General features: G+C 32.3%; 1 protein-coding gene across 9 annotated transcripts in view; it reads left to right on the top strand.

The window, feature by feature from the left end:
* The window catches only part of LOC108748331, a 75368-nt gene that overhangs the window by 55206 nt on the left and 3751 nt on the right, over positions 1-16411 (top strand). For 7 of the 9 annotated variants that reach the window (XM_018486406.1, XM_018486405.1, XM_018486414.1 and 4 more), the window contains 9 exons: positions 126-197; positions 1231-1396; positions 2187-2296; positions 2876-3051; positions 3428-3644; positions 4307-4428; positions 4888-5064; positions 11563-11877; positions 12396-12647. In XM_018486406.1, coding sequence (XP_018341908.1) covers positions 126-197; positions 1231-1396; positions 2187-2296; positions 2876-3051; positions 3428-3644; positions 4307-4428; positions 4888-5064; positions 11563-11877; positions 12396-12647 — 1607 coding nt within the window. Of the gene's footprint in view, positions 1-125; positions 198-1230; positions 1397-2186; positions 2297-2875; positions 3052-3427; positions 3645-4306; positions 4429-4887; positions 5065-11562; positions 11878-12395; positions 12648-14479; positions 14810-16411 lie in introns of those variants that run through there. The other 2 variants (XM_018486409.1, XM_018486407.1) reach the window with 2 other exon arrangements.

Genomic DNA, 16411 nt, shown 5'->3' with positions numbered 1-16411 from the left:
GCAGGGGCTAGAATTACAGTTCTCTTTTCTTCTCTTCCCCCTCGTATAATTACGTGCAAGCGTCCGAGCGCCGAGAGAACGAGAGGTATCGTTAATGACAAAGAGTTGTCTTGTGAACTCCGCAGTGCGACCTCGAAAGCCGGAGCTGATCATACGGGAGAACGAGCCGAAAGAATTGCCGCCCGATGTGGTCAGAGGTAACGACAACAGCAACAACAACGTTCAACGTGTGTGAGTGGCGTGGAACGCGATCTGGCGATTGCTCCTAACGCTCAATGTGTCCCTTTTGCGAGTGGCTTTTTAACCATTGATTGGTTGCTGAATCGAAAATTTATCTGTGCATCAAATCGCGTAACGTGTCCCGCATTGGTGTGCCGATTAATAAAACGGGACATGAATCATTATTAACGTCGGGCATTTCATTAGTCGGCATGCATTTCTCGGGATCTACAAAGCAATATAAATTACTGATACATTCCGTAGAATTAAGATGTAATTTGTACATAATTCTGCTCTCGATATTAAAATTAATTTTTTTTGTCTGCATGAAAAAGTGGCCAACATCATTTAGTGACAATATTCTTAACGCTCCATGTATTAAACTCACGAGTAAAATCTCCTTAATTAGTATCTTAACATATTGTATATACATATCTGCCTATGTGTCTTCCTTATCTCATTTAACTCGGTCAGAGTTTTTAAAAAATTTATTTAAATATATGAGAGCCATACATATAGTAGTTTGCAAAATTGTTAGCGGATTGAAATGAAGAAATAAATATTGCTATTTGCGAGAGATGTGCGATTGTAAATCGTAAGAATAATATTACGTTATATACGATATATCAATAGCTCTCGAGAGTAAACAATTGGATAATATCTCGTCGCAGTGGTATGCGATGTGACATCTATGGGAAGAAATTTGTAAGAGTCGTAACATGATCGATGTTTGAAATTGAACGCTGTGGCTCATGTTTGACCTGAGTTTGTTATCATATTACGACGATAAGTTCAACTTTCTCTTCTCGATATGAGTCCTTTTAACTCTCTCCGATGCTCTTCAGAATTTTCATATAGTGTGTGCAACTTTGCTTTTTCCGCGAATTGTCGTTCTCGAGTGGTCTAACAAGTTTACCGCCGGAGAAAAAAAAGAGAGGGCGTTGAAATGTTTGAACAGCTATGAATATCGTTAAAAGAGAGGAAGTAAGAAGGTTTCCATCTGAATTTCAGCTTCCGACAAACCCGATCTGGGACTCGAAGAACTTTCAAGCTTAAACGTCAAGTCGCGCTTCCAGGTCTTTGAGAAAGCTACTACGGAGAACACCAATGAGATCGAACGATCACCATCACAAATCGCCGTCAAGAGATCACCCAGCATCCTTAGTAAACTGGCCAAGTGAGTAATCGGTGACATATTTCTTGGGATATATATATATATTTTTACAGATTAAATTATTTTAATTTAAAAAATCTGTATATTTATACTATATATAAAATTTCCAAGATTTTCTCGACAATGTTAGTACATATGTATAAATATATATAAATATTAGATAGTAAAGTCAAGTTGTGTCTTTCTTAGATAATATACTGCTCTCTCTCTCTATGAGCAATGATAATTTTAAAACATGATATACCGTGACACAGATTTACTTCTGTTGAAGATAATAATAAGCCTGTAATTTCACCGGATGGGTATTTCTCGAAACGACAAAGCATACAATTATTAATTATTACATACATTTTTTACATAGAGGATTAGAGTAATAATTCAAATCTAATTAAAAATAATAAAAATTTTAATTCGCGAAATTGTTCCACTTATATAAATATAATATTTCTCTCCCTCTCTCTTATTATAATTATATTATGATTTTGATTTCCTACAATTAGTATTTATCAAAAAACGTATTAAAAGATTTCGTGATATCGTGATATCGTATGTTCGGATTTTTTTATTATGGCAATTGTTAATTTAAATATAAATTGGTAATTTTTTATTAGTATGTTATATGTGTGGATATAAGTCGGTATAAACGAGGTTTTCATGGTATTCAGTAGTCAGCAGTTTCGTTCTTGTAACTTGAAACTCGAGAAAATACAGAGTAAATATGTTACAACAACTGTAACGGCGCATCCATCGTGTGCAAAGTATCTATAACTACTGCGTACGTTTTCTCATCCAGATTTCAAGCGAAAGGCATGGACATTGGCGTGGCGGACGAATCTCTCAATGGCATACCTTATGAAGAGTCCAGCGAAAGTGAGGATGAAGTGGAGGCAGAAGAAACCGAAGGTAGTCAATAAGAAAATACTGTCAATATTAAAAAAGAAAATACGCAATAAAAATCTATAGATTTATTAGACTTGTTGAATATAAATTTTCAATTTAAATACAAATTTTTTAATCTGTCTCTGATAAAAAAATTTATATGTCAACACTTTGACTGTCATGCGTATCCAATTGATACACATCTATGTGGGTGCAGGATAGAGTTTCAGAATTGAAGAATGTTAGTTATTGCATAGAAAAATAAGTTATATTTTGGTAACTTATATTACATATTATGTAAGCTTACGTATCTCATCATATTTATGTCATAATTTTGTAATAAGTATCATGTCATCGATTTGTGACTTACGACTTCATCTTTTATGACGAAATTTGATATTTATTATCCTTACCCCGCGTATTTTTTTCATGCACATGGATTGAATATCCACTAATAAAAAATATTAAATTTTAACAAGTCTTACCAATTTACATTTAATTTATGAAAGTTAAGTATAAAGTGATATTATGGTGTTAGGAGATTGATTATAAAAATCAAAGTATTAAGTTGTATTGTAATTGTGTTTATTTTTTTCATTTTAGAAGTGGAAACCGAAATCGTAAAGTCAAAACGCACTACACGCGAACGACCGATCAGCTTTTCGAAGATGGACGACATCAAGAATCGTTGGGAGAGCACCAGCCAGCAGGGAAGACGCGAGGTTCAGCGCGAGGCTAGGAAGGAAGAAATCGCAGGAATTCGTTCGCGGTTGTTCTTGGTAATTTCAGTAATTTATCATATGAAACTATAAAGAATAATATTAAATAAGATCGAAAGAAATGAGCTTCGTTGTTATTATTTTATGATACTATTGGTTTAAGAAAAAAGTCACACGTCCGTTATAACGGTTTTATAATATTAACGCAGATGCTTGTGTCTTTTTTATTATCATTACGTGTGTAATACCATAAAAGTGTAAATTGAACTGTCAGAGAACAGCTGCACACGTTTCTTTCGCAACGTTTATGTATTAACCAGTTTTTCCCTCAGAAACCTGCTCTTTAAATACGACAGATTTTTCCTTTACATCGCACTTTGCTAAATTTAATTTAAAAAATGCCATTTTTTAAATTTCTCTTTTCCTTCAATTTCAGGGTAAACAGGGTAAGATGAAGGAAATGTATCAACAGGCGGTAGCTGGAAGTGACCGTGTTACGAAGATAAATGCAGCAGAGGAGATTCAACACTCGACTACCCACGCTCGCTCCCTCAAAGAGAGATTTGAACGGGGCGAGCCAATCGCGGCGTCAGACGACGAAACTGACAGTAAACCAAAACCAGAGAAAGCCGACGAGGAGGTGATCGCAGCAGGTATAAAATGGACTTTCAGCAATTAAATGACTTGCAAATCGCGAAGACTAGAGAATTGCGAAAAGACCTAGACGTCAAGATGGTAATTTGAAATAGACTGACGAAATGTTTGATCGCATTACTTGTTACATTATAATTGTGATCATATAGGAATGGAGAGGAATTTATGTGATGAACTTAGAAGTACCCATGTAACGAAAGTCCAGTTGCAGTGAGAAATATATAACAAGTCGTTTGTACCATTTCATACTTTAAAGATATAAACAGTTATTCAAGTTGCGTGCGCGCACGCGAATGAAAGCACTTAATAATTTTTATATAACAGATTAACAATTCTTAAAGATCTTATAGATATTAATCTATACCTGTCTTATATGAACTCTTTCGAGAGAAAAACTCAAAAGAAAGTAACCTAGTATTTCTTATAATACGAGACATTCCGCGCAAAAACTCTCTACTGAATAGAAGACTGTGTTAAGAGGTCATATTATTATTTGTTGACTTTATATGAGAAATTATTTTTGTCCCGAACAAAAATAGGCTGTTATGAGTTGTCGAATTGCGCTGGGTGAAAGTATCTGTACTAATTGACAGTTTAAATTTATGAGTGATTTATGATAATCTATATTTATAATAATATATGTTGGTCACGCAAAACATAGGTATCAGCAGGAAGTCCCGGTCACTCTTTTTGGAACTAGACGCGACTGCGGCAAAAACAGGACGTCCAGTGACGCCAGTTCATCCAAAAACGCCAACCGAAACCTCACGACGTGCACGAGATGTAAGTTCAGTCACTTTTATCTATTATACATTATTATACATTACTATTGTACATTATTTAGTTAAGCCGAAGCTTATGATTCACTTTGAAAATTATTAAAACATGAATATGTCTGCTAAAATTACGAGAATAAAATGTTTCTATTTTTTATATACAGTCTTTTAAACACTTATAGCTTCGAAAATTAATTCTAAAATTATTAAAATATGTATTTTTTCTTAGTAAGTACCTATATATGTTGAAAAATTTAAATAATTTGTTTAATATAATTTCTATTCAAAAGAAGGCTTTAGATTGTGACATTGATTAGTATAAGATTCAAAGTAATATAGTTAAACAAAGGAAATATACCTTCGAGGCAAATGTATTTCTTTTCGAATGTGAGGTTCTTCACTAAACGCATACGCAATGTCAATAACGCATCCAGTAATGATAATTTTTGAAATATTTGTGAGAAAGGCGTTCATGGGTCGTCAAGTCTCAGACGATGTGGTGCGCAGCTCAGATGCGACCGAGGAGATCCAAGTAGAAACGTCGGAAATTTCGAACAAGTTCAAATTCTTTGAGTCCTATAAGGAACCGGAGAAACAGCGGAAGCAATTTCGCATTACGCCGCCTCGAGACGGTCAAGTCAAGGTTCGATCCTTCGACTTTGTTGTCGTTGATTGATTCATGTTTGTGTTAATTTTCTTTAACAATCTTATGCGTGTCGACTAATTAAACGGTCATGACTTACTACATGATTTATTTGATGGAGTGATTTTGCTTAAGAATTTTTACCGTCTATGGAATTATAAGAATGTAGTAAGCAGGAATAATTAAATACCCGAATTAAAGAATATAATTTTATTTTTATCGCTTAAATTATATTGTTTATTTTTAATAATGACTGATTATTATTAGATTAACAAAAATAGATACCTATATAAAGTTTTTATAGTCTGTTGCTGGAGAATTATTTTAATGACTTTCTTCTATTTGTGAAAGTACTATTATCATACGAGTATATAATTATATATTTATATTGTATTCCGAGTATATTGCATTTATCAATGATATTATTATCGATTTAATCTGAAGGATTTTCAGGTTATTGATAAAGAAAAAAAATGTAAAGATATCTTAACACGATTTATTATTAGAGATACAAAAGATAATTCGTATTGTAAAAGGAGATATTGGTTTGACGAGAAACAGCATGATCTCATTTTCAATTAAGATAGGAGAAATGTTTGCGAGAAATGTTTGACTGTTTTAAATTGCATCATGTCTTTAATCATCTGCATTTTATGTACGTTTTATTTTTTTATTTGACTACTAAAAACACTAACGTGATTTTGTATTATTTTCCGATCACATAACTCTCCATTAAATAACATTTATCCTTTAATTGCTCAAAATTTGTCTAAAATATCAACTCCAAATTTTGGCTAAAGATAATTATAATTATTAAAATTATAATTGCCATACCTACATAATTAAAAGTAAATTTCAAGTTTTTTTTTATATTAAAACGAGAAAGGCTATTAGAGCCTAGTAAGATAATTTATGCTATAATAAAACTTTATTGAAATAATAAACAACTTTTAATAGTAATTTTCAAACGTTTCGACATTTTTCAGACTGAAGAGGATTCTTTCTCGTTTTAATATAATCAAATTTATTCCGAGTAAAGCCGAGTCTTACAATATATTTAATTATTTTTTTTACTTTAGATCGTGTCCAAGATTAAGCAACACCTGCATTCTCTTTGACTCCCCTTGTAATTTTTTGATATTTTATTGCAGATAAAACAAATTTTCCGAATGATAAAAAAGTAATAAGGTATTTAAATTGTGTTTTTTATAAATAACATTTTATTCCTATTATAACAAAGAAAGTACTCCGTTCGAATCATAAATCTTGTTTCTGATATTGTACGTATATCTTAGGAATGAAATATTCGTATTAGAGTTCAAAGAATGAAACGTTTGTTATTTCGTAAAAATATAAAAATTTTTGATGTACGAATATGTATAAATATGTATAAACATACATAAATACGCATAAATATTTATAACATGTATAATTATATATGAAATATGTCCATACATGTTTATACATCCTTTTTTCTTTTGCAAAATTATTTTTTAATGGAAATAAATAATAGTAATGTAAAAACATAAAAAATAATTAAAGGAATAATTTTCGCATTGTTTGTTTTAGAAAAAAGCAAGTTTAGAAAAATGTAAAAAAAATGCTCATACATAATTATTACTTAATATAATTTTATATATAATTATGCGTAAGTAATTTTTTTACATTTCTTCAAACGTGATTTTTTTCTAAAACAAATAGTTGCGAAAATTACCTTTTTAATTATTTTTAATGTTTTCACATTACTATTATTATTTCTATTACACTAAAAAAATAATTTTCCTTTTAAAAGAAAGGAGAACATGTATGGACGTATTTCATATATATAATATACGTATTTATGAATATTTATGCTTATGTATGTTTATTCACATTTATATATATTCACGCATGAAAAATTTTTTACCGGGATAGCAACCCCTCGTGCCTTCTTTCATCTATCAATACATCCCCGGCGTGAGATGGGAGTTTATCGATAATTATCAAAGTCTCACTGTCGTTCGCGGATGCGGCTTAAATAAAAGGGGGCCTCGCGCATCTCTTGGGGAACCGGCGGCAATGCGCCTCGCGCGGAACGCACGACACAACGAGTCGATTCCAACAAACCGGGCTGTCCTTGAACCCCCTCCCAAAGTGGTCAGCGCAGCAGCAGCCATACTTTTACCGTTAGTATTCCTACATCCTTCCATTCGTGAAGAGCAAGCGGGGCAACACAAGCGGACCGGGTACCGGCGCGTTGGGCCCGGGAACCTTAACCGAGGGAAGGCGCGACGCGCGACGAGGCCTCTCGCAGTAACTCTTTCTCACACACATACACACACACACACACACACACACTCCCAGGGGAGGAGGGCACACACCGTCGGTCCCCTATCCTCTTGTGAACGGCATAGCAACCGGCTGTCGCGCCGTCCGTATGAACTTCTCACGAATCGAAGAGAAGGAGAGCCTCCCTCAAGAAGCGCGCCGAAGTGGCGAACCGGACTCGCGCAGTTTGAACGACGACGCTCAGTCTCGTTCCGCTCGCCGAAGGGGCTTTAATAATCACGGAAAGGTAATTATCGGTCCGACGAACGCTTCGGTTCTGTAATTGCGATAGGAAATACTGTGCTTTTAACACCTAGTTACCCGAAGTTTCTTCTGAGCGGCACATTCCGAAAAAGTGGTGCAAAAAGCAGGCTGATGAATCGTTAATACCTGGATATAATGAGCGTTTCGGTTCATAGTTAACGATCTGCGAATAATTTACATATTCTTCTTTGAGAGACTGTGAAATTAGAGACTTAATACTCCGGTTATAATTGAAGATTTTTTTTTTATTAATATTTTATGAATGACATATTTATTTATAAGATCGACGGGAAGACTTTCTGGCAATTAATTGGAAAGCAATCGATGCGGCCGTTAATTATGCTCTGCGATTGCAATCAATTTTTCAAGATACCGTTTGGTAATCGAGGTTTCTTCAAGGAGGAATATTGTGTTCTACTTTCCATAAAAATTACACACTTCATGTACATGAACGTTCCATTTACTTCGGAGTATTGCTGCGCGATTGAATTTTTCGAAGTACTATATTTGATATCTAACATCCAAGCTTTCTAAAAATTGCAATGTTTGAGTTTCAATTCATGGCCGCTACGGACAATTGAAAATAATTAATTTCAAATAATTAATTTGCACATCAATTAATTGTTTAATTACATTTGCATTCGATCTATATATTAATATACACTGAAAAAAAATCTTAATTTTAAAGAAATATTTCTCGTATTAAAAAAAATTATTTCTTCGGATCATTGAAAATTTCTTTGAAAATAATATATTTTGTGCAATAAGATATTGTTTTAAAGAAATAATTTTTTTGAATAACGAGCAAAGAAATATTTCTTCGAAATTAAGATTTTTTTTTTCAATGTATAAATCGCAGAACGTATTTTTCGGAATACTATCTGTATGTTTGTTAACATATGAGATCGTAATCATAAATTATTCTGTATTGAATGATTACATTCTGATGCGCTTGCAGATACAGCGAAAATTGCGTGTGTGAGACTTTCATATGAAAGTTTCAATTACTTCAGACATATTTAGAGCGAACGATTAATATGTGCAACCGCAATGTGTTTTCATCGAATTGTTAATTGTTCGTAAGTGGCCTCCGACGAATATACAATCGAGATCTCTTCGTCGTGTGATTATAAGAGCGTTTCCGTCGACGATGAAGGAACGGACGTCGCTCGGGGGGGCGCAATCTCGCCGTAGCTTGATTTGCCGCTTGACGTGCCGGCAGAGGGATACCGTGTGATCAAATATCCTTTCTGGACTGGTGATTTTATGGAATTCCGTTGGAAGTACTCTCCCGTAGATCCTCTCGACTCCATTACCACAGCGCGAAATCCGACTAAGATATTACTAAGCGTTTTTTTTTTTCTTTTTATTTTGTCAGGACCGAAAGTAAAATTGTAATCTTCAGATTTAATTCAGAGTTAATTTAGGGACTTCTCAAGCATTTTTAATTTTGAGACTTCTCAAGCATAATTTAGAGACTTTTCGAAGTGCTTTTCATTTTAGAGAATACAGAAATATCTTTGCGGCAGCAACCACCATTTTTACAGTCAATTTCTTGTTAATTTATTATTCTTTATTTTTATATAATCTTCTGTGTAATATTTATATTTACAATTTTAATTTAAAAAAATAAACAGTAACATAACTCATTTGTGTATCGTGACGGGAGATTTCCTTAATTCAAAACTAAATGCGGTAAACTGTCATGTAATCTAATATTGCACGGAAATTATCGGTTTTCCATTTCCTGACATTTTCAAACGAAAGTTCTCACTGGATTAATTTGACGTTTATTTATTATTCAATATCTTTAATCGATTTATAGTACTGTTCGACAAAAATCACTTTTCTTTCTCTTCAAAGTGTCATAATGAATTTTCCGAAAATTTTTTTGCGTTGAACATGATTGTCAGAATTTGCGTAGCTCATCAGAATGTTAAGTAAAATGAGGTGAAATGGGTTTTTAGTCACTTTTTTAACATTTTTCTTTACAACAAAATGAAAACTTGTTTTTAAAGTCTACAACAATGTGCAATTTTATGAACGACATCGTGTTCAATGTGAAAAAATCTTTAGAATATGTAGTACGATATTTCAGAGAGAATTTGATTGTTGTACAATGTAATTTTAGTTATCTTTTTTCGGTTCTATCTTTCCATTGCAAAACAATTAAAAACGATTAATTAATAATGCAAAGAATGATTGAAACGTATGATACATAGTCGCTTTTTTCGTCTTTAATTCATATTATACGAACTATTTATTTCAATTCTAATTACTTTAATTATTTCCTTTCAGTAATATATATAACGTGCTTATTTTAAATTCTTAAGAATTTTGTTCTCAAAATAAACGACTCACACTTTTTGCTGCAGTACTGATTCGTTGGCATAAACGAGAAGCGAATGGACAGATCAAGTGACGGCAATTGACCGTTACAGAGTGCGTATACCACTCTTAAACCTGTCAATTTGTCGCCATTAAATGCTAACCTTGAAGCGGGTACCGCAACCCTTTTGTTTAATTAAAGTCGATTCGTCAACAGTCCTAGTCCCATCCCGATTTAAACTAGCGCAAGGGTGGTCTTCCTAAAATATCGCAAGACGCGAACAACCTTCGATCACTCTACAGCAATCAGGTTTTCAACTTACCTGACCCACTTGGGTTCAGGTATAGTATAAACGTCGACAGACCGATCAGGCGATTGAGAAGGGTCAAAACCTTTGTCTCGAAAAGAAAGACTCTGTTTTATATATAATAATAGAAACCCTTATATTGCAGTATCTTACAATTAGTTGAAATATGCAAAGCATGCTAATGTTTATTAATTCACTTATGTATGTTGCATGGCTTCTTATTGATTTATTTTTCCATGAGCACATTGATTTTTTTCAAGATTGTAATTTGAGTGCAATTGATTTTTTTATCCATGAATGTAGCTACTTTTTCTTTAAAATATTATTTAAGTTCTCAGAAATATATTACGTTTACTGATATCATTATAACAATATTTTTTATTAAAAGAAAAAGGTCTATATATGTACTTTCTACATAAGATTTATAACCGCACTCACGCTTGACTCAGAATCCTCGAAGTGACTCATGCCGGATACGATTTGTAAAATGAAACATTTCGGCCATTCAATCTCCGGCTTATAGCTGGGTTCTCCGCCGACTCAATATTATGACTCAAACATTTAGTTTAAAATTATTAAGCGATAAACAATATAGGTGTGCTTTTAATCGAGCATTATCTATCCTTGTCGTCTTATCATATAATCTCTCTACGAATTTCGAAACAGCATCAATTATGTGGATAAATGAATATGTTGATACACGTCGAAGATATATTCAACTTGCAATAATTTCATGATATATTATACGTTTACAAAATTTTAAAAAATATGAAAAAGAAAGAAGTAAATATAATTAATGTACAAAAATTAAATACTTACATAAATTATTAATAATTATTAAAATAATTAATACAATTAATTCTTTACATATAAAATATATTTGTACAATTTAATTTTATCTCTTTGATAAAAATAATTACTTTGTATTTTAAAATCTATTCATATTAAATTAAAAAAAGATATGGTTTTGAATTATATAATTTAATTAAAAGATAATTTCAGAATAATATATAATATACTTCCTATATGATTGAAAGTATTCGGTATGATGCGAGACGAAAAAATTTGTTAAAGAATTTGTCAACTAGAAATATATTCAAAAAATCAATACATGTTCCGATAATAAAAGAAATAATTTTATTACGAAAACATAGTTCAATATTATCTTATATAAAAATAATAATTAAGTAGAATTAAAATTGCTTTATTTAATAACGGGATAATAATGAAGTTATGTGATTTTTTAAACTTACATTTGATTGTTATGTTAAACATGTATTTTCTTTCGCAGATGGATTCACCGGATCGCGAGATTTACCGCGATCCAGATGTAGTCAGAGCCGACGACAGGGTGGACGAGGTGGTGCGCACAGACACTGCGAGGAAGATGCTGTCCATCTTTCGGCAGATGGAAGAGAACGCGTGCAAGGAAGAACTGCCGGAGGGCCCGAAGCCCTTGAAACGTTTCACACCGCCCCCCGAGGATAAATTCGCCAAAGCAACGGCCTCGGACTCGGAGGAAGGCGAGGATGAAGAGGGCGAGGAAACCGACGGTGATGAAAGCGCTGAGGAGAGAGATCCCAACTACGTTCGTGCTTCTGATAAGGTTTGTGCTCGTGCAAGACTTTTTTATTAACAAAAAATTGAAAAATTTTTAAGAAATACAAAAGATATAAATATATAAGAGGACTACAATAAGAACGATATAAAAGTTACATGTCTCATAACATCGAATTAGTATCTTTTCAAAATTTTCTATTTCTATAGATATTGTTTTGTATTTCTTGCGTAAACTGTAACGTTAAAATAAGACTGAATTATTAATTTCAATTATGAAATTTTTTAATCTATCTCTTCTTTTTGCTTTTTTCTAACAAGCTTTTTCTTCACGCCGGATATATATAATTTCCTAATTACTAACAAATGTGATGATCTACAAAATCTCGAAAGTGGCCAGAGCAAGACTGCCTAAACGTGTTATTAGACAGCTTTAAAAAGTCGGCACGAACTTTCGAGACAGGTCGTTGTCCCGCGTACAAAATTTCGGGAAAATAGCTCTTTATTCCCGATCGACACGACTCCACCCTATAATCCACGGAATCATTTCGCCTGTTATCGGGCTAGGTGGAGGACGAATTCTTGAAACAAGCGCAGAATGCGGCGCGCGCCAAGACTCTACGTGCTAAGTTCGAGCACTGGGAGGAGACCGACGGCAAGGTCAGCAATCACCATGTCGCCGAAATAGAGATGGCCCAGGGTACGGGCGAGCAGTCCAGCATAGAATCGGCGAGCAGTCTTAGAGCTCGTTTCGAGTCCCTCGGCTCGCAGGCTAACGAGTCCCCGCGCACACCGAAGGTCAAAGTCAATCGATTTGTGGTAAGTACATTTTCTTGATCCATATAATCGCGCACGTCTCCTCGACTTGATCCAATATCATATTGTGACTTGTCGTTTGTGTAATCATCGTTATTCTTCCTGCATCTATTATAATTAATTATTTCATATCACCACTCCTCCTGATTTTTAATTACTTAATTGATTAAATTTGGAGAATATGCCTCGTATTCTTTTTCTTTTTACCGTAACAATATGCTTTTCTGATTAGTTTATAATTGCGGTAGTGGTTTTCTTAAAAAAATTGTAATATAAAATATATTTGCGAGTAATATTAACATTTTTTAAATCAAATATAAGTTGAAAAAATCATATAACATAATTTTTATCCTGTTCTCATTATGTATAGCAATTTTACGATTTTAAGTATTAGTAATATTTATTTTTAAGTAAAGAGCTAAAATTATTGCGATTATAATCCAGTCAGAAAATTGAAATTAAATATCTTTCCCGATAAGTTTCCTTTTTTTATTTATGGACGATTCGGCATTGTAAAGTATGCGCATGGTGTGATTTTGAATTGTTGTCTGCCTGTGCTTATCTGTTTTATATGTTAAAACTATAAGTGTATTTTATTCGTTGAACATGTTTGTATTGCGTCAAAAAAGTCGAAACAAATAATGAAATATAATATTTTTAAGTAATTAATATTTTTTAAATTAGCATATTATCGAGTTAATAAATGATTGTAGCATTTTGACGCAATTCGAACCAATGCGTAGAAAATGCACGATTAAGATTTTATTGTATTTTATTTTATTTTATGTGATTCATCTTTTTTATGTAACGAAAATTCATATATTTTTACACTCTTTATTATAATAGTAAAATATGTTTATATATACGTGTACATTCTGCGATGAAAGTTAATTATTGCTTATAATAATTTAATGTGATAATTTTCCATTTCATATATTTAATGGATTTTGCGAACATAAATTCATGTTATCCACTCTCTTTATATTATTATACCTTTTTATAGAACAAATAAGATAATTTCTCATCGCATTACCGCTTTCAATTTTTTTGCAATAATATCGCAATTATATTAACATATAATACACAAATCATGATATTGGCAAATGTCGTATTGTAATGTCGGTATATATTTCTAAGTTATATTTACTTATTTAGTTTTTAATATCCGCGATTAAACAATACGAATTAAAAATATATTTATTTTAGAAAAATGACAATCTACTCTACAGTAACAATCTAGTCTACATCACTAGAAATTATAGATCTAAATATTATAGAACTAAAACTTATAGATCAATTCATTATATCTCTAGAATTTTTCTTTTGCAAAAAGATGTAATTCTGTACTAATGAAGTGTTGACGCGGTTTAAAAAGTAAATTCATCATTCAAATTCGCTCACCAAATCCACTCACTATAACGTAAAATTGATTCTTTATTGTTCATTGTTATGTGATTGGGAAATAAAAGTACAAAACTGCAGTTTCGCAGTTAAAAAAGATAAAAATAGCTCGATAACTTAATAAAAGAAAATTATGTAAAACTGAAATAATTATACAAAATTTAACAAATACACATTCCACATTAAGTTCCAATTAAATTTCCTACAAGTAACGAAGTTTTTACCTTTATTCCTTTATTGATTTTTATTTCGAGCATGATTGATGTGATTATCTTCTTTTTTATTTTTGGCGTTATTATTCTTACATTTTTTTCTTCGTTTGAAATCTGCCTGCGATATTTTGGTCAAAATTCTGTCCGCTTTGTCGTGTGGTAATGTAAAATGAAAGTAATCACAAACAAATCAAGTGCTCTTCTTTTTATGACGTGGAGCAGTAAAGGAAAGAGAAAGAAAAGAAGAGATGAAGAAAATACACACAGGAGATTAATTCGATTACGAGAAAAGTGAGAGAAGAAAGAGAAGAAGGTCGATGGAAGAGGAAGAGCGGAGTTGGAACCGCGTTGGAAAGGCAATTTTTTTTTAATCTCGTACATTAAGTAAAAAATAAACGGCAATAAGATGTTCGATTATTGTCGATTATTGTAACGACTTTGCGTTTTCTTAGGAATGATTTTAACACACTCGAGTTATGTTCATATAGTACATTTTAGCCTGTAGACTGTATCATATGTTATGTGTTAATACGTTATTGTACTATGAGAATTTGCGCGATTATTAGATTCGTTGAGCGTTTCGTCCAATTGCCAATTAGAATAGAAGATATATGCTATCGTAAAATCAATTCCAAACAGATGGCAATAAACCGTTTGAAGCATATGCCAAGTCATGCAGAAGAAAAAGCATGCAGGAATTTAATTTATATTGATTTGCAGATTACGACGTTATGAAAAGATTTATATTTATTAATCATTATTTTTTTATAAACATTTTTATTAAGTGATAATTTGAATTGGACAGCTGCAAAATTTTTCATTGCGTATATAATAGAAATCTTGCTTTATCAATAATCCGTGGAAATATTTATTACACAGAAAACGCTCAACTTATTCTAATACATATAACAGAGAGAGAACTTTATTGTCTACTAATTTACTTTACACAATAAAAGACGAATGTCCATCTTTTGTGTCATACGCATGTCGGCTTTACTGTTGTTAGGAAGAGTCTTTGAAAAAAAAAATAAATTCTTCCTACCCAAATACGTGCAATGTAAAACATAAGATGGATTCGCTTTTAAGCAGTGAAATTCGTAACGATGTGTATTCAATTTTTCCTTACTTTGTTAATTAATTAATTAGATGTTTAGGTATCTTAATATTTTAATTTTTATTAAAATGAAGTAAACGTTGTAAATTATTATAATACTGCAATGTGCCAAATTTTATTAAACTTTTAAGCGATTTTTTTGTAAACTAATTTTAATTTGAACGGAATCTTTACAACTGATGACTGATTTATCGTATAATATGCCTTTTTGATTTTTTTATATAAATGATTTACTTTTTAAAACAATACGTAAATAATAATGAAATTATCGAGATTTATTTAATATAAAGTATTAGATCATGTATGAAATATACCGAGCAAATGTAGAAAATGAAACTATCACAATATGAACATCGACAAGTATTTTTGGCTCGTTGATGTTCACATGTAACAAAACAGATTCAAAGTTTTTTCCTCATCGTTACGATCTTCCTCTGCCGCTTTAGATTTCTAATTTTCATAAGTGCCAAGTTTTACGTTCAATGGAGAAAGAGAGAGAGAGAGAGAGAGAGAGAGAGAGAGAGAGAGAGAGAGGGAGAGAGAGAGAGAGTGCGAAAGGAAAAAAAGTGCGTGAGAATGATGAACGAGAAGCAAAAGATAATGCTTTCTCCAGTTTAATGTGTGCGAAAAAGGCCTGAACAAGGAAGTATTGGGTACTGTCGAGGTGTTCTAGGGCCGACTGGCGGTTAGGACCGTAGCTATTTCGATCGCTTTTACAAATTTCGAATCTTTTTACAGCTTAGCGCCGTGGTACAGTAGATTTTTATACTCGTGTGGAAAAACGGAAACGATAATTTCGTTTTCGTGTCGTCGCGTTCGAGCCTGCTTTCCCGTATTTGTGATTTAAATAAAATATTTCGCAAACACGCATTGTATATTTGCATCTCGACACTTGTGCAATAGTGCGATAAACTATGATTACGTATTTGTTGTTTTACAGAAAGTGCAAATCTGTTCTACGTATTAATCTTACACTGAGAAAAATTTTACTAAATCTTAATAATATTTTTTTAACAGTACTACTTTGACATTTATTTATA

Source organism: Trachymyrmex septentrionalis, unplaced genomic scaffold (genome assembly GCF_001594115.1).
Source record: "Trachymyrmex septentrionalis isolate Tsep2-gDNA-1 unplaced genomic scaffold, Tsep1.0 scaffold22, whole genome shotgun sequence".
Lineage (NCBI taxonomy): Eukaryota > Metazoa > Arthropoda > Insecta > Hymenoptera > Formicidae > Trachymyrmex > Trachymyrmex septentrionalis.
This window is presented reverse-complemented; position numbering and strand designations above follow the sequence as displayed.